This window comes from Vombatus ursinus, unplaced genomic scaffold (assembly GCF_900497805.2).
Source record: "Vombatus ursinus unplaced genomic scaffold, bare-nosed wombat genome assembly UNPS02014945.1, whole genome shotgun sequence".
Taxonomy (NCBI): Eukaryota; Metazoa; Chordata; class Mammalia; order Diprotodontia; family Vombatidae; genus Vombatus; species Vombatus ursinus.
The window spans coordinates 29,361,242-29,379,421 of NW_020954723.1; the positions used below are offsets into that span (position 1 = coordinate 29,361,242).

The 18,180-nt window shown below is 39.8% G+C and overlaps 1 protein-coding gene across 3 annotated transcripts in view; it reads left to right on the forward strand.

Annotated features, from left to right (window-relative positions):
- Nucleotides 1-18,180, forward strand: part of LOC114030005 (SPARC-related modular calcium-binding protein 1) — a 195,067-nt gene that overhangs the window by 169,739 nt on the left and 7,148 nt on the right. For all 3 annotated transcript variants that reach the window (XM_027844663.1, XM_027844665.1, XM_027844666.1), the window contains exons 8-10: nucleotides 6,499-6,691; nucleotides 7,413-7,495; nucleotides 10,219-10,324. In XM_027844663.1, coding sequence (XP_027700464.1) covers nucleotides 6,499-6,691; nucleotides 7,413-7,495; nucleotides 10,219-10,324 — 382 coding nt within the window. The remainder of the gene's footprint in view (nucleotides 1-6,498; nucleotides 6,692-7,412; nucleotides 7,496-10,218; nucleotides 10,325-18,180) is intronic.

The following is an 18,180-nucleotide window of genomic DNA, read 5'->3' on the forward strand; positions in this document are numbered from 1 at the left end:
GACAGGGTAAAATAGGATCATTTGCCTTGGCAAGGAGAAAGACTACCTCTTCTTGTGTGACAAGTAAAAAAGGATATAGTGGCAGAAGGTATCTGGGTAATTTGAGATAAATAGGAGGGAAGAAAGAGCTCTCAGCAAATGACCTCAATTTTTTTTCAGTAAAATGTGAGGCAAGGTAACCAGCTAAGGGGATGGCAGAATGAAAGCCATGGGAACTTTGACTAGGGATAAAAAGGTTTAGAGGAACCACTGCGCAGAGTGGAATAGTAAGCTAATTAAACAGATGTAAAGGGATTGCCTTGCTGCAGTGAGGGCCCAGCTGAGACTGTATAACATAAATCTGTAGTGGATTCAGTTGGTAGGTTTTTTTTTTTAATTTTCTCCAGCTTCATTCAGCAGCACATAACCTCTTTCTCTTGGCTAATTTTAATAGCCTCTTTGTTGGCATCCCTGCCTTGAGTGTCTCCCCACTCCAATCTGTCTTTCCAGATGATTTTCCTGAAGCTCAAGTCTGACTGTAGAGACTCAAACTCTGGTGGTTCTCTATTACTTCTTAAGATCTCTGCTTTGTATTTAAAGCCCTTCTCAATCTAACCTCTGCGTGCCTTTCCAACTTCATTAAAATCACTGCATGGTCAGACCTATGCTTTAGGAAAATCCCTCTGCTATCATTAACCTGTAGCAGCAGGTAATCTTCCTGTTCCCTGAGCTCTTGGAATCTGACTCAAACAATTGAGTGCTTGCTAATTGGCCAACAAATTCTTTATGTACTTGCTAAGTGCCACAGGGCCTATCTATATGATCTGCAAACACATGATATGAGACAGTTCTTGCCCTTTTTGAGCTTACAATCTAGTTGGGAAGTGCATAGCTCCTGCTGTGTGCTAGGCACTACGCTAAGCATTTTACAAATATTATTTCATTTGATCCTCACAAAAACCCTGTGAGGTAGTTGTTGTTATTATCCACATTTTCCATTTGAGGAAACTGAGGCTAACAGAGGTTAAGGGTCACACAGCTAATTTAAACTCAGGTCTTCCTGACTGCAGGCCTACTACTCTATCCATTGCAACTACTTAACTACCTAGCTGGAAGAACAGATAAAAATAAATGTGTATATGTGTGTGTATATTTTAATATATATGACATGTAAATGAATTAACTGACAATAGTCAGTGAACAAGCATTTATTAAATGCTTATTTTGTGCCAAACTCTGTGTTAAGCTTCCTTATATAAAAAAAAGCAAAAACTCAAAGCAAAGTCCCTGCTCTCAAGGAATTCACTTTCTAGTAGAGGAGATAGCATGCAAACAACTATATACAGAAAAGATATATGAGTAGATAGATGAGTTCTCAGAACCACAGGGGAGAGATGTCCTGAAGAAGGTAGCCTATGATAAATATCAGATGTTTGACGATGATATAGGCCTTAGGATTTCAGAGGAGAGATGGGGTATGAAGTGGTCAGAAGGTGAGACTTGAGCTGAATTTTAAAAGACAAAACATCAAGGATACTTCATAAACTTATATAGCCTTAAGACAAGGGTTGGCAAACTACCACCCAAGGGCTAAATTTGCCAAAATCCCTGTTTTTGTACAGCCCTGCAAGCCCACCTCCTTCTACCTAGCCCTCTGGTCATAGTTTGCAGACCCTTGCAGAAAGTTGCCTGAGTCTTGGTGAAATTCAATGGCTTGTAGAAGGTCACACAGCTAGTAAGTATCCGAGACTGGATTTGAACCCAAGTCTGGAACGTTCCTTACACTCTTACACTTGTTATGAATAGGATTATATACTATTTCCTTTGCTATGTGATTCATTTTGTGATTCCCTCTGGTCCAGCTACATGGTAAATTCCTTAAGAAAAAGATGCGTTTTTGTTTTTATTATTGTTTGACCACTTCTGTATCGTTTCTATCACCTGTATTACCTGGTACAGTGATGGAACAGAGTGGGTACTCACTGTATGCCTTTCGTTTGACTAGAAAAAAGTCCCCAAGAGGAGAAAGTGATTTGCTTTGAACCTTTATTCCTCTGTCAAACACTAACCCTTAGTGTCACTTAGGGTCCTGATTCCCACTATGAGACATAGCTGCCCTTTTCTGAACCCTTCCAAGAAAAAGCAGGCCTTTAAAATAGTACCATGCTTCTAGAGAGCTTTTTTCAAGCCACAAGTGATTCAGAGACCTTCAAAGTAGGTAGATATCTTCGTGGCATTTGGAACCAGCTTCACTATCCTTAGGAAAGTGACAGGTATGGACAGGTAAAGGACACATATGTCCTTTTGTGGAGGACAGAGAGAGGATGGAATGTGACAGTTCAAGTACAGAAAATCCAAAAGTAGCTAGGGTTAAGGTCTTTAGGCATAGGAAAGATCGAATCCAGTTTTTTCAGGTAGTTTCAGAAAGAAAGGGAATGTTCTATCTGCACAGAAAGGAGTTAAGCCAAATTGTCATCTCTAGCTGGTAAGTGGGATAGTTATAAATAGGAGTAGTGGGGAGGGGAAGGAATAAGCATTTATATAGTGACTACCACATGCTAGGCACTGTACTAAGTGCTTTACAAATATTATCTCATTTTATAAATAAGATATTTATCATTGCGTGACCTTTAGACAAGAATTAGCAAATGAATTCTTGGAAGCGTTTAATTTCTCTTTATAGTAGAACTCCATTGGATCACAAATTTAAAACTGAAAGAGACTTTAGAAATTTTCTGGCCTGGATGCCTTCATTTTACTGGTAAGGAAACTGAGACCCAAAGAGAGAAAGTTCAGGGTCACACTAGTGTAAGAGTCAGAATTGAACTCAGTTACTCTGATTCTAATTCCTGGACCCCTTCTATTGTACCTCATTGCCTCTGTATCAAATGAGGTAATATTTATAAAAGCACTTAGCACAGTGCCTGGCATATAGTAGGCACTATATAAATGCATATTCCTTTCCCCTTCCTAATTTGGATCTAAATAATATAGAATAATTTAATTTGGACTGAGATTAAATTGTCTCCATTTCATAAAGGAAAAAACAGTTTTTTTGGAGCAAAATAACAGTAATAAAAAAAACTTAAGAGGGACCTTTTAGCCTATATATTTTAAAAAACTTTATTATTTTAAAGAGTTAATATTACAAATTATACAAATCATGCTTAGGTATTCCTTAAAGAGAGGTCTCTTCTTAAAAGTACTATAAACCAAGTTTGAGTGAGTTGAAAGCAATAAACCTTAAATTTCTTTAAAAGCATTCTACAGTTTACATTTTTTACTAATTCAGATTGAACTTCTAGGCTAAATGAACTAAGTCTTCTGTTCTTATGTTTTCAGTTTCTATACTACTTTTTGAGTATATGACATTTTGATTGACCTGTGAGTCACTAAGCTCTCTGTAAACATTTGAGAATCGCTGTAAATAATTTCTAGAAATCTCCCCAAAGGGTCCAAACTATAAAGCCATTGTTCTTCTTATCTTGGTTTATTCTTTATTTCACATGTCCACAACAGCTGGTGGATAGTGATGGTGGACTCTGATGGTGGAAATTTATATCCCTCATATTTTATTCTGTCTGAAAAGCTCTAACTTCCAGTTTCTGGTTTTTCTTTCAGTCATATTTATTACTTAAGAATGTGGCCTATATAATACATTAATTTAAAGCTCCAGTCAAAGAGTTATATGACATAAACTTCAACACTTAAAAATACCTATGATATCATCAGTGTTAACTCTACCTCCACTGATGTAGATAGAGCCCTTCTGTGCACTAGACATTCTTTATGGGCTGCTGTAGCCAAAAATAATTATCACCTGGTGACCAATCTTCTGGCGATAAGCCTCTTGCAATTTAGCTAGACTGGTCCTAGGAAAATAGTCACTCCATTTATTGCAAGGCTTGTACTTGAAGCCTTCTTTACTTGGAAAGAGACCTGCCAAAGTTTATACTCTACTGGCATAACGTTGGAGAACCCAACATCACCTTCTCACCACACTGAGACATTAGAGAATGTCAGTGATGATGTATTCCATGTATATGGTATTAACAAAAAGCTGTTGTTGTGAGGGGTGGTCAATGCTCTCTTTTTATGTTACATTTTTTTGTGTCATAAAATGGGTCAGGAAAATAAGTAAAAAAAAATTATTTTTGGATTTAGGTAACCTTGGAAAGTATTCAAGGTTTCTTTTTAAGGTAACACAAAGATATCTTAGCTAGAGACTTAAGTTTAGAAATGAAGACCCCAGTCAATTTTGCTGACTTTCCACCTACTCTTTTTTGTCATTCTTCTCAAGCATCATAGGAACTGATGGGTGGTGGTTTTATACCGAGGGTCAGCATTTCTAGGATGCTAGGCACTTTGCTGTCATTTTTCTCTGTCAAGAAAAATGTTCTTCAGTCTAAAAAGAGCAAGATAAATATGGAGAGGAGATCTTGAAGAACAGAGGTGGAAATAACACTGATTTGGTAACCCAGGGCTTTTTTGTCCAAAGAAAGAATATTAATAGTGGTGTCTTAGGGGTCTCTACTAGTTGCCATAGCCTGGAACGGGTCTGAATAAAATTCCATCATTAGTTCATTTTTGTTATACCTTATAGTAATCTTCATATTCTTATCATGATAAAATGTATTTTATATGGCAGGCTAAGAATTCTACAAGGTTCTCAAGACCATTATCACAATCGTCATCTTTAAGAAGGTCATGCAAGTTGATAGACCACAGTCTTTAAAGAGTTCTTTGTAATTGCATTTAAATGTCTTGCATGTGTCTTAAGTCTAGATTGACTTTCAAATGTCTTATGCTTCTTGCAGGCTTTTTTCAAATGGAATTTCCCTTTCTATTATTTTCTCCTACATTTTGTTATTGCTATATGGAAATGCTGATGATTTTTGTGGACTTATTTTGTATCTTGCTATTTTGATGAAGTTTCTTTGCTGTCAGTTTCTTTACAGATTCTCTGGCAAGTCATCCTGTCTTCAGCCAATAAGGATAATTATTTTCTGCTCTTTGTGAATGTTAATTCCTTTAGTTTCCTTCTCTTATTGCTACGGCTGGCATTTCTACAAATATGTCAAATAATAGCGAGGGTAGAGGCATCCTTGCTTTATACCTATATATGTATTGGGAAAGTTTCTAGTGTTTCCCCATCACATATAATACTAGTTTTTGGATTTAGATATATACTTTTAGCATTAAAAAAAAAGGATTGACCATAGTCTTTACAGGTAAGGTAGAGAAATAAGTTGTCATGACAAAATTCCTCAGTAGGCTACAACATATGCTTTCCTGAATCACACTCTATGGCTTTAAAAACAATTCAGAATAACAACATTGTGCGATGATGAATTTTGATAGACTTAGCTCTTCTGAGCAATACACATGATCTAAGACGATTCCAAAAGAATCATCTTGGAAAATGTTATCCATATCCAGAGAAAGAACCATGGAGTCTGAACGTAGACTGAAGCATACTATTTTCTCTCTCTCTCTCTTTTTTTTTTTTTTTGCTTTTTCTTTCTCAAGGTTTTCCCTTTTGTTCTGATTCTTCTTTCACAGCATGACTAATGTGGAAATGTTTAATATGATTGTACATGTATAGCCTATATCGGATTGCTTGCTGTCTTGGGGAGGGGAGAGGGAGGGAGAAAAAAAATTGGAACTCAAAATCTTATAAAAGTAAATGTTGAAAACAATCTTTACTTGTAATTGGAAAAAATAAAATACTATTAAGTGGGGAAAAAATACAGATATCACCATGAATGGGAGTGCATTCTGTAGTTCTTGCTTTTGGGGAGGCTGAGGCTGGTGGATAACTTGAGCTTGGGAGTTCTGGGCTGCAGTAGGGTTAAAGTTGATGAGGTGTCCACATTAAGTCTGAGAGTGCTAGGCCTGGAGTCAGACCTGAATCAAATTCAACCTCAGAAACATAACTAGTTGTATAACCCTGGGCAAGTCACTTAAACGCCATTTGCTTCAGTTTCCTCATCTGTAAAACAGCATCTACCTCTCAGGCTTGTTGTGAGGAAAAAATGAGATAATATTTGTAAAGCATTTAGCATAGTGCCTGGCACATAGTAGACACTATATAAATGGTAGCTATTATTATTATTACCACTAATATGGTGGGCCCCCAGAAGAACAGGGCCACCAGGCTGCCTAATGAGGGGCTCATTAGGTTAGAGGAAATCAAGCAGGTTAAACTCCCTAATTATTGTTGGGATCTGGCCCATTAATGGCCATGGTACTTCCAGGGTGAAATAGGGAGATCTAATTAAAAATTTAAAAACAAAATCATTGCTAAATTGGCAGATATTAGAACAACGTGCTTGTAGGTACCGCTGTTGCTAGCAAGAGAAAGAAAAACCAGATCCCACATTGAAGATTTCCATGGTACTTCTTTGATAAATGGAGCCTTTTCATGTGTCTGGGCCAGGTCATCTTTTAGTCTGGAGTATTGGCCCAGTAGGTAGATCCTTGAAGTGATAAGATATCTGTTTCTATTGATTCTTCTAGAGAAAGTCCATTCGTGTGACCAGGAAAGACAGAGTGCGCTAGAAGAGGCTCGCCAGAACCCCCGGGAGGGCATTGTTATCCCAGAGTGTGCCCCTGGAGGGCTCTATAAGCCAGTACAGTGCCACCAGTCCACTGGCTATTGTTGGTGTGTCCTCGTTGACACAGGACGCCCACTTCCTGGCACTTCCACTCGGTAAGACTGGCAAGCTGCTTGTTGTAGGTCTTGAACTAGAAACTGGGATAGAAGAGTGCTAAGGATGAGAGATCTGTTCATATTACCCAAAACCAGCTTTCCCTTTATAATGGGTACCCATGAGTGTTGCTACCTGGGTTTTGTGGGTGCTTTATCGATGGTTAAATTATCTAAACAAGGATAATGACCTTTTAAAAAGTGCTTTTGCCATCCTATTGAAAAAGATCAATTAAAATGATACAATTGGAATAATTTCTGATGAGATTTGTTTATTTGTGGCTTCCTGGAGATTATTGTGATTAGTTTATCATCAGTAAAATGCTGAATCGATTCCTACAAATATTCCCAAGTTTTCAAAATTCTTTATATTCATCCTTTCTTATCCCCCAATCAATGGGCACCCACTTTCCTTTACAGATCTTTTCAACTATAAAATGAACTTCTATAAATATTTTTTGTATGTATAACTCCTTTCCGTCTATCTTTGACTGCCTTGGAGTATGTGCCTAGTAATGAGTTTATTAAGTCAGGGGATAATATACAGTTCAGTGATTTTTTTTAATAATTCCAAACTGTTTTCTAGAATAATCAGACTAGTTCACAGCTCTGCATATGATTATAAAAATAACAAGTGGATACTCTGTTATGAATGCTAAACCACAACAGCAAAGCTGTGGGTTGTTAGTCAATCTTAACTGAAGCACATCTTTATCTTCTCCAGGTACGAGACTCCTGTATGTGAGAGTGATGCCAGGTCGAAGAGTTCAGAGATGGATGATCCATTTAAAGAGAGAGAACTACCAGGTGGGATGGAACCTGTCTCTTAACTGGATCTTTTTTCCTTCCTTTTGCTTTCACTGAAAAACCTCTCCTCTTTTCTATGCCCCAGTTTTCACAAGTATGGATGCTGACTACTTATCTATCCACTAACCTACCTCAGGATGGATGAGAAACTGACTAAGAGTACTTTAGGACCCCAATGGAGAAAGGAGGTCTATTAATGTAAAAGTGGCAGTGACTCATTCAGTTTGAAATAAGTCCTCTTTTAAATAGGTCACATGACTTGCATGAAATATATCAGTCAGAGTTAGTTTGGGAGGAGCCTCTCATTTTATGGGCATACCACCTACTTTGTTGGTAACAGGTTGACTCTCCCTATGTCAAATAAAGTGGGATTGGACTCAGATATGCATATCCAGGCAAGTGCAGCGGCTTCCAGAGGTGGTAGCTGTCCAGAGTTTTCCACCTGACTCTTTTTGCATTCCCGTTTTGCAACAAGGCCAGAAACATGTGGTTTGGAATACTAATAGTACCAGCCCTGCAGGCTCTAAGCTGTATGCAGAGTATATTTTCCTTGATATCAGAGACTCTTGGATCTAGGCAAAGACTGTGGAATTGTATGTCATAAGATGAGCCCCCTTTAGGACTGGCCTTTTGGTACGGTGTTGGAAAGATTTTCATGATAGGCAGCACGGAGTCAATCTGAATGTAGAAAAGGTAACATGAGCTTCCCTGCCCCTTACTCCCCTTTTTCTTTACGTACACACACACACACACACACACACACACACACACACACGTATTTCAATCCCTTATCTACTCCCCCCATGCCAAATAGAGCTGTCCCTTATAAGGGATAATTTATAAGTTATCCCCTAACTACAGTTAGTAAAAGAGACATGTTGCCATATCTGACAGTGAATGCTTCATTCCACACTGCTAGTCCACCAACCCCCTTCTGGGGAGGCATGCTTCACTATACCGAACTCACCATTGGTCACCGCATTGATCAGAATTCTGGTATCTTTCAATGCATATTTTTCTTTGCATTATTGTGATCAATGTATAAATTGTTCTTCTATTTTATCAGTAAAATGCTGAATCAATTCCTACAACAAATAGTCCAAAGTTTTCCACATTCTTCATATTCATCATTTCTTAAGGCAAAATAATATTCTATTACATTTACTTATGACAATTTGCTCCTCCATTGCTCAATCATTGGGTACCTACTTTCTTTACAGCTCTGTGCAACTACAAAATATACTGCTATAAATATTTTGTGTGTGTGTGTGTATAGATATATCTATCTATCTATCTATATATATATATATTTATATATATATATATCTTTACCTTTATCTTTAACCTCCTTGGGGTATGTGCCTAATAGTGATTTCACTGAGTCAGGGGATAATATATATCTTAATGTTATTTTTTATAATTCCAAATTGTTTTCCAGAAAAATCAGACTAGTTCCCAGGTCTACCAATAGTGCATTAATGTCCCTGTCTTCTCATAGTCCTCCTCAACATTTATTATTTTCATTATTTGTTATCTTTGCCAGATTGATGGGAGAAACCTCAGTGTTGTTTTAATTTTCATTTCTCTTATTAGTAATAAGTTGGAACATTCTTTCATATGGTTATCAATAGCTTGCATTTATACTTAGCATCTCCAAGAGAAGGATATAGGAATCACCCTATGCTCCTGGCATTGTGAATTGAAGGGAAAACAAAGCCTGACATTGCTAATTTGGCAGGAACACCAGAGTTTTGGGGTCCCAACTTAGCCTACTCACCCATGGAGGACAAAAGAACATTATAATGGCACAGAAGCATTTGAAGGTAGGAAAAATCCTAGAAGCAAAGTTGTCTGACCAAAGAAGGGTAGGGAGAGATGTGGTAATATGATAGGCATAGTATACCTGGAGATTGTTCCATTGTCTTCTGCTCTGTTTAGACCTCAGCTAAAGGACATGTTTATTTCTGGATACTACATTTCATAAAGAGTACTGACAAACTGGAGTCCATCCAAGGGAGAGATACTAAGCTGGTGAGGGGCCATGAAATCATGTCAGACAAACATCAGTTGCAGGAATTGGAAACGTTTAACCTGAATAAGAGAACACTCATTGTTGTGCCTGACTCTTTGTGATCCCATTTGGGGTTTTCTTGGCAAAGAAACTGGAGTGGTTTGCCATTTCATTCTCCAACTCACTCTACAGATGAGGAAACTGAGGGTTAAGTGACCTTTCCAGGGTCATCCAGCTAGTAAGTGTCTGAGGCCAGATTTGAACTCAGGAAAATGAGTCTTCCTGACTGTAGGACAAGCACTCTTATCCACTGCACCACTTAGCTGCCCAAGAGAACCCTTAAGGGGAACATGATCACTCTCTTCAAATATCTGAAGGGAAGTCATTCATTTTGCTCCTGGTAGGCAAGAACCAAGACTAACAGGTATGAGCAGATTTGTTTCAACTTATGGAAGACCTCCCAAATGTCGGCTTTCCAGAAATGAAATGTACTGCCTCTACAGAAAGGTTCCCAGTCGTTAGAGATATTTGCCACATCCCATCCGCTTGTTAGGAATATTGTAGTAGGGTCTTCTTCATAGGATCACAGGCTGGACCAGATGATTTCTAATGCTCCTCTAATGCAAAGATGCTTCCATTCTAGTTGTGAGAGGGAGTTTCCTTGTCTAGCTGATACCTATCATCTGTTTTCCCTTCTCATTCCCTCTTGCAGGCTGTCCAGAAGGGAAGAAAATGGAATTTATCACCAGCTTGCTAGATGCCCTCACCACAGACATGGTTCAGGCCATTAATTCGGCAGCACCCACTGGAGGAGGGAGGTGAGTATGGCTTTTTCAACCACAGAAAACTTGAGGAGAGTATAAGAGAGGCTTGGGGAGCAAAAGGCTTAGGGATAGAGTAAATCTTTTTTTCCCCTTCATTATATGACTACCTCCAGTTGAAAACTTTCCTTTTTCTCTCTCTTCCTGGCTTATCAGAATGTGTTGTTCTATAGCTTTTTAGTCTTCTTTTTGTAGGTCAAATACCTCCTTGCTCTTTGGTAAAACAGTATAGAATGAGAATAGTTGGATTAGGGCATGGGGAGCACTAAATGGAAATGAAGGGTGCATGGTGGAAAGAATGTAATTGGTGAGAGCAGATAGATATTATCTAGAACTATGGGAGAACAGGGTATGGGGTAGAATTTTAAGTATATGTCCAGCATATTGGTATGACTTTTTACATTGGAAACAGCAAGGGACCAGTCAGTGAATCAGGATTCTGGACCTCAGGATCTGATACTTTCATAGCCAAACCCAAAGTTTGCTACCTCTTTGACATGGTATCTGAAACTGTCTTTGCACAGGAATGTGGAGCTCGTGCTCCACAAGCCAGGATCTATATGCCTTTTATGTGCATCAGTTCAAGCATCAGCTTCTGCCCTCCACATATAGTTGGACTTCAGGATTGCCAGTTCATAGCATGCTAGTTTATGAGATGTGCCCCACATGGCCAAGTACTAGATATCTTCTCTGCCTTCACACTGAGCATGAGAAAATCCCTTCCTGTAGGTCCCACTGCTGTGAAAGCTATTTTTTTTTTTGGTGAGGCAATCAGGGTTAAGTGACTTGCCCAGGGTCACACAGCTAGTGAATATCACGTGTCTGAGATCAGATTTGAACTCAGGTCCTCCTGACTCCAGGGCTGGTGTAGCTGACCCCAATTTTTTTTCTTTTCTTAATGAGAAATGAGTTTATCATTGAGTCATCTATATTATTTAACTTTGGGGAGTGGGTCAGAATCCCAGACCAAAAGATAGCAGCTGAGCCCTACAGTGCTGTACCAAAACTTCAAGTCCCTGGAGCAAAGATCTCATTTGATTTTGAATTCTTAGTCAGGGGCTATTAAAAAAAGAGCAGTTTTCAGACCTTTAAAAGCAATTCCCAAACTCTGTAGCTTATATAGAGAGGTTTTCATTTTGGCCTTGTTTTATTGTGTAACATGGCTCAGAAACACATTCCCCTTAGCATAAAAGGATATGATATTGGGGCTTGGGGCCTGACTACTAATGACTAAAACCCCAGGGTTCTTTGCCTTCTTGGGATTCCCTTGGAACTGCTCCCATTTTGAGTTTCAAGTATATCAGGTTGTCCTGGCTCTGTGGAGGTGGTGGATAAGAAAGCAACGGGCACTAGGCAGATTCAGTCAAAGGGCCACACTTGAGGACCTAGAGGGCCACATGTGGTCTCGAGGCCACAGGTTTCCCAACCTTGCACTCAGCAATCAGAGTCTCTGGTGGCTACCTCAGAAGTACCAGGATGGAAAATGAGAGACCAAGCAGAGAGTATGTAATGGCCTTGAAAACACTTCTCTACCCAGCAGCTTAGGGAGAATGTTGAAGTCCATCCATTTTGATTTCTTAGTAAATCCATGATAATTCCTATTTTCTCTTTCTGAATGCTAACGAGTCATTCACTTAGTCTGCTGGAGAATTGTTCTGAGGATTAACATTCATCTCATTGGTCTGTGGTTTGCAGAATCTACCTTTCTACACTGCTTTTTTTGAAAATTGGGACCTTGTCTGTCTCCAGTACGTCTATTATTCTCCACAATTCCTCGATGGTTATGAATAGCAATTAGAGACCTCATCTGTATGTTTTCAGTGTTCTGGGATAAACCCATATATAGGCTTAAAGACAAACTCATTTAGATTTGCTAGGTGCTTCTATTATTGCCTCATGTTCTTCTTAACTTTAATATTTGTTTTACCCTGTGCAAAGCATTTTTTTTGATAGGGAAGACAAAAGCTTTAGGATCCCAAGCATAGAGTTTAAATTGGTCCGCCTTCCTTCTGTCTTCAGCTAATCTTGTGCTATCTGCCCCAAGCTCTGTAATTCAATGGTTTCAGAGTTTTGGTCTGGTACCTAGAATTGAAAAAGAGGGCATGGCATGAGGTTGAGTTTGACTAAACTAAATACATACACACATATATATATACATATGTGTCTACAGAATACATATATATATGAGAGAGTGAGACAGCACTTTGAGAAAAGCACTGTGCTGAGTGGTGTGGGAGTCAAGATAAGTAGGACGTGGTTCCTGCCCTCGATTAATTTAAGACCTAATAGAAAGGTTTATGTAAGTATAATGTATAAGAGCATTACAAAGGATTTGGAGGCAGATTCTGATACCCTCAAACCAAGGATTTGGTTGAGGGTATCAGAAAAGGTTTCACGGAGTAGGATGCGGTGGTGCATACCTGCACCAGGTAATCCCTGCTGCTCGAGATGGTGAGGCTGGCAAATCATTGGGCCTGGGAACTCTCAGTAGAGCTAAAGCTGATTTGGTGTCCACACTGTCTGGCAAGGCCCCCAGAGCGGGGGCCAAAAGGCTCACTAAAGAGGATCAAACTAGTCCAGGTAAGAAACAGGGCATATCAAAACTTCCATGCCTAGTACTGGGATATTGCTCTGGATTTTGGCTATAATGTTTCTAAGAGTTTTCATTTGGAAGTTTTCAAGAAGTGACTCATGGATTTTTTTTTTAACTTTGCCCTCTGCTTCTATGAGATCTGGGCAGTTTTTTTGTTTGTTTGTTTTTGAGGCAATTGGGGTTAAGTGACTTGCCCAGGGTCACACAGCTAGTAAGTGTCAAGTGTCTGGTCTGAGACTGTGATCGTATATAATGGTGGGTTGAGGGAAGGCATCAGTAAGAAAGGGAATGTGGCTGACATGGTGTTTCTCAAGCATCTGGTGCCACTGACCTCACAGTCAGCTGAGTTGGGTAAGTCTCTGGAGATTTAGAAGGCTAGTTTAGCTTGGCTAAAACATCCAGGCTGACCCTTTACACCTTCCTGAAAAGTGCCTGGGGCAGCAGAAATGGGCCTGAGATGTTGGCCAAAGCAGGTTGTTTTGAAGTAAGAGTTCCTGGCATTCGTGTTACTTACTCCAACTAGAGTTTGCAAAGGCTATGGCAGCAATTAAAGATGGAAACATAAGAAGAGAGGGGTGACATTTTGCCTCTTCCAGAATTCAGAGAAAGCCTCTATCTAGAAAGGGGCTTCACTAGTTTTTGCTTAGACTCCCCATCCTAAGTAGACAAGAACTCCCTGAAAGTTGATCAACCACAGACACAAAGAAAATTATCATTTGACTATAACACAACTAATTAAAACCTGAAATTTGATATTGTGAGTAGACCCTATCCACATGGGTTTAGTCTTTTGGAATATCAGAAAGACCTCATGGTTTCTCCTATTAATTAGCTAGGTGGCACAGTAGATAGAGTGATGAGCTAGGAGTCAGGAAAACCTGAGTTCAATGCAGCCAGACACTAGCTGTGTGACCCTGAGCAAGTCAATTAACCTCCATCTGCCTCGGTTTCCTTAACTGTAAAATGGGAATAATACTAACACCTGTCTCATCAGATTATTGTGAGGATCAGATGAGATATTCGTAACAGTGCCTGGCACACAGTAGATGCTTAACAAATGTTTTCCTCCTCACTTCCCCTTTGGCATAAATGCTATAGAGGACAATATAGTGACCTCCAGGATACTTCCATAGCTTTCAGACAGAAATACCTGACTTTTTAATAAAGAAAATCAATTTTGTAACTTCCCCAAAGTCTTTTGGTTGCCGATTAGTATCAGACATCAGAGGAGTACAAGGTGATGGCTTCTTTTGAGGAGGAGTGGCTGCCAATCATATTTGCCTAATGGCAAGGAATTGCTGAGAAAAGAGGGATTGAACAAGATCAAGATTTAAAATCAATGAATCACAACTCTTCACAAATTGGAAAGCATTGATCTAAGAGCTGGTGGTAAGATAAAAAGGATTCTAGTCTATGACAGCATGGCAGATTTCCTAGAAGGTACTGGCGATGTTTTCCTCTCATTTTATATCCATGTTTTCCTTGGCCTTCCCTCTACCGTGTTCTTTTGGGGAGTGGCCAGCATCCAGCCTATTACTGAAGATCATAGACAAAACTATGAGAGACCACCAACTGAGGCCCCAGTTGAGTGATTTGTCCAAGGTCACACAGGTAGTAGGTATCATAGGTGAGATTTTAACGCAAGTCCTCTGGCTCTAAAATCTTTTCCTCCCACTAACCAACTCTTCCTGGAGTGTTAGATCTATATGTGTGTTCCATTTCAAGTGCACGCATCTCACTCCCATGATATGGCTTGGGAGAACTTAACCATACCCTGATAGGTTTCAATCTTGATCAGATTTTGCATCAACTGTGGTGAGTAAGTACTTCTTCTTGGATTTTAGGATGCTCCCCAGCCAACGGCATGGTTCAGGCTGGTTCTCATCTAACAATATCACTCTTTTCCCCTAGGGTCCTACTCACTATTCCTATAGTTCTTCTAACAAAAGTGCCCCTCCCTGGCTCCCCCCCCCCTTTTGATTGTCTTCCCTGAGTGGAACATAAGGTCCTTGAGGGAAGGGACTGTCTTTGTTTTTGTAGTTGTATGCCTAGCTGTATACACTTAATAAATGCCTTTTCATTTGTTTACTCAAATTACTTCTATGACTCTTCTTTGGGCTTTACTTAGAAGTATGACAGGGCAGCTAAGTGGCACAGTGGATAGAGGCTTGGCCTGGAGTCAGGAAAACTCATCTTCATGTGTTCAAGTCCAGCCTCAGACACTTACTAGCTGTGTGACCCTGGGCAAGTCACTTAGCCCTGTTTTGCCTCATCTGTAAAATGAGCTGGAGAAGGAAATGGCAAACCTCTCCAGTATCTTTACCAAGAAAACCCCAAATGGGGTTACAAAGAGTTGGACAGGGCTGAAGAATGACTCAACAACAACAGAGGTATGACAATTATTCTCCCCAGACTCTGCCTTCCCCCAACTTCCTTGGGAACTATTTTTATCCTTAAATATTGCTCTGGGTTTCCTTCCCCTCCCCTACCCCAGGAGGTTTCTTTCCTTCTGACAGTACTGCAGCGCTAATAGTCTTGATTGCCAGAACTAGTAAGTCCTTAGATAGGACACCTGCTTTTAATCTCTTCTCTCAACAATAACTGGAGCCTTATCACTTGTGAGTAATTTTCCTTATCCTAGGATTACGTCGGCTCTTGGGGGCAGAAGGACAGTAAAAAGGCACCATTGTACCTGGTTTGGTTGATTATGGTGGTGAGGAAGCTTGAGTTCCACATTCTGTATGAGCCTAAGATGAGTCTTAATCTCTTTTGGGACCAGTCAAACAGGACACCGTGCCTTCATACCATCTGTTAAGGGGACATTATAAGGATCTAATAAGGCATTAATTTATAAGCAGTGGAAAAACATCCAAGTGTGTATTGCTCATACTAACCAGGGCTTGGGTAAGTGACTTGCCTAGAAGTTGGAGCAGGGGCCGGCACTGAATTCTTGCAAATAGAAGTCATAGTGGTTTCATGATTTGGAGTATAGGCTCCTAGTGAGTCGATGTGGGGGCAGGGGCCTTCATCAACAAATTGCAGAAAAGGGAGGTGGGAGAGGGAAGAGTAGTGATGAAATCAAGTAAAATAATCTGAGTGAAGCTAAATTATGACTGAGAAGAAAGACTCAATTTGAGGATGGTAGGTTGTTAAGGTTTGAGAAAAGTTAACTCTTAAGAATATGGGAGAGGTATAGAAGAGTTGCCGATTGATGTGAAGTAGGGGGGAAGTGAGATGACTTATTCTTGTGGAATACCCCGAAGAGAAGGTAGGGAAAGCCTCTGTCGACTGAGCAGCTGAAACCTGGACAGTACGGAGCCCTGGGAGCACATGCTGGAGGAAGCAATCGTTCCTTGGCAGGACCAGTGGGTCTGATGACCCACTCTTTTCCATCTTCCCCTGACTGAGGCTTTATTATTCCATCCTCTAGGTGAGACATTACGTTATGCTAATCCTAAAGGTTAAAGGAAAAGCTTCATTTTGCCTGGAGATCCCATGACCTCCCCCAAGCAAGGGAGGGACAGACAGTAAACCTCACTGCTTCAGGGTTAGCAGCCTTTGTCTCCCTCCTTCTTAGAAATGCTTCTGATGGGTAAGAAGGTGTCAGATTCTTTTGTTGCATCTAGCCACTCTTTCTGTCTTCCCTCCTCACTGTCCTCTCCTCATTGGGTGTATAGGGAGATTCTAGCCCAGTTGGCTGTGTCATTTTTGGAGCTTGTAACTTAGACTACAGTCTTTCTCTTTCCCCCCCACAAGAAGCTATGCTATAATCACAATAGAAATATTTTCAAGGGCCCACCTGGTACAGTCAGATGCCAGGGACCAGCCATGCCATTTATTCCTGTAACAAATGCAATAGAATACTTAAAAATTGATCACTGTGTACGTTAAAGACAAAAGTCTGCCTTCACCTAATCTTCCAACTTTTTATCTCTCCTAGAAAACTTCCATGTTTTAGGACTATATAAAGTCTGTACAGATAATACACCCAAGTGTCACTCTGGAATAGTTTTAGGATCCCCAGGGACAACATTAATGAGGTCTTACTGGTATTTATATATTAATCCCTTTTGGATTCTATTCAGACTAGACTCTGAATTATACAGTTATAAGCTAGATTATAGAGCAAAGATACCTCAACCTTTCTGTGAGATGCTATTTTTTATTCCTCTAATTTGTTAAAAGCTTCAGTAGGAACAAGACCTAGATAGCCATAGAAAAGTTTCTGAGTAGGAGAGGGGCCACTACCACCAACATAGTTCCCACTCAACCCCCTTTGTTGGGCATCTGAGCAAACCAAAGAGAAGGGAGGGATCCTTTTTCTAGTCACTCTTCCTGGCTTGGAGATCCATCAGATCAAATTTACCCATCCACCAGCTGATCCTTATCTGTGGGTTAATGACCCTAGAAGAAGGCTTGTAGTTGAATGCCCTCGGTATCTGTTGTGCTTCTCAAATATGTAGATAACCCAAAGCAGAGAAGGGACAGCTAACACATCTGACAACAAAGTTGGGATCCCAAAAGACACCTGTTAAATTTATAGATTGAATCTAATAAAATGAGAGTGAACAGTGTTGTCTTACACTTGGATTAAAAACAGAAATACAGCGTGGAAAAGTAATGACCAAACAACAGATTAGGTGAAAAAAAAAAAGCCTGGGGATCTTCATGAATTATAAGTTGAGTAAAGAAAAAGTTAATTCACTAATAAGAGCCTAATGCCCAAAATTAAAAAAAAAAACTATAAGCCCATATAGTTCCACCATATAATAGAACTGCCCTGGTCTGGATGGTAGTTCAGTTTGGGGTACCACATCAAAAGAAAGATTTTGACAAGCCAGAACACATCTGTGGGAGGAAGAGAAGAAAGATGGTTAGAAAGCTAGAAACCAAACTATAGGTTATGAAGTGAAAGAACTGGGGTTGTTTAGCCCAGAGAAGGGAAGATGTTATTGTCTTCATGCATTTGAAGTCCTGTTATTGAAAAGTGGATTAAGCTCTTTTTAATTTAGCTCTAGAAGGCAGAACTAGAAGCATTAATTAGAAGTTGCACAGAAGCAGATTTAGGTTTGATATAGGGGAAAAATTTCTTAATAGAGCCAACCAAAAGTGGAATTGGGAAGGGGGGGAAGGGTAATAATATCTCCATTACCGAAGATCTAGTAAAAACTGGATGACCACTTGTCAAGGTGGTCCTTTTCAATTTTATGATTCTGATTCAACAGTGAAACTCCAGTAGAGTACCAGATCTCTTAAGGCC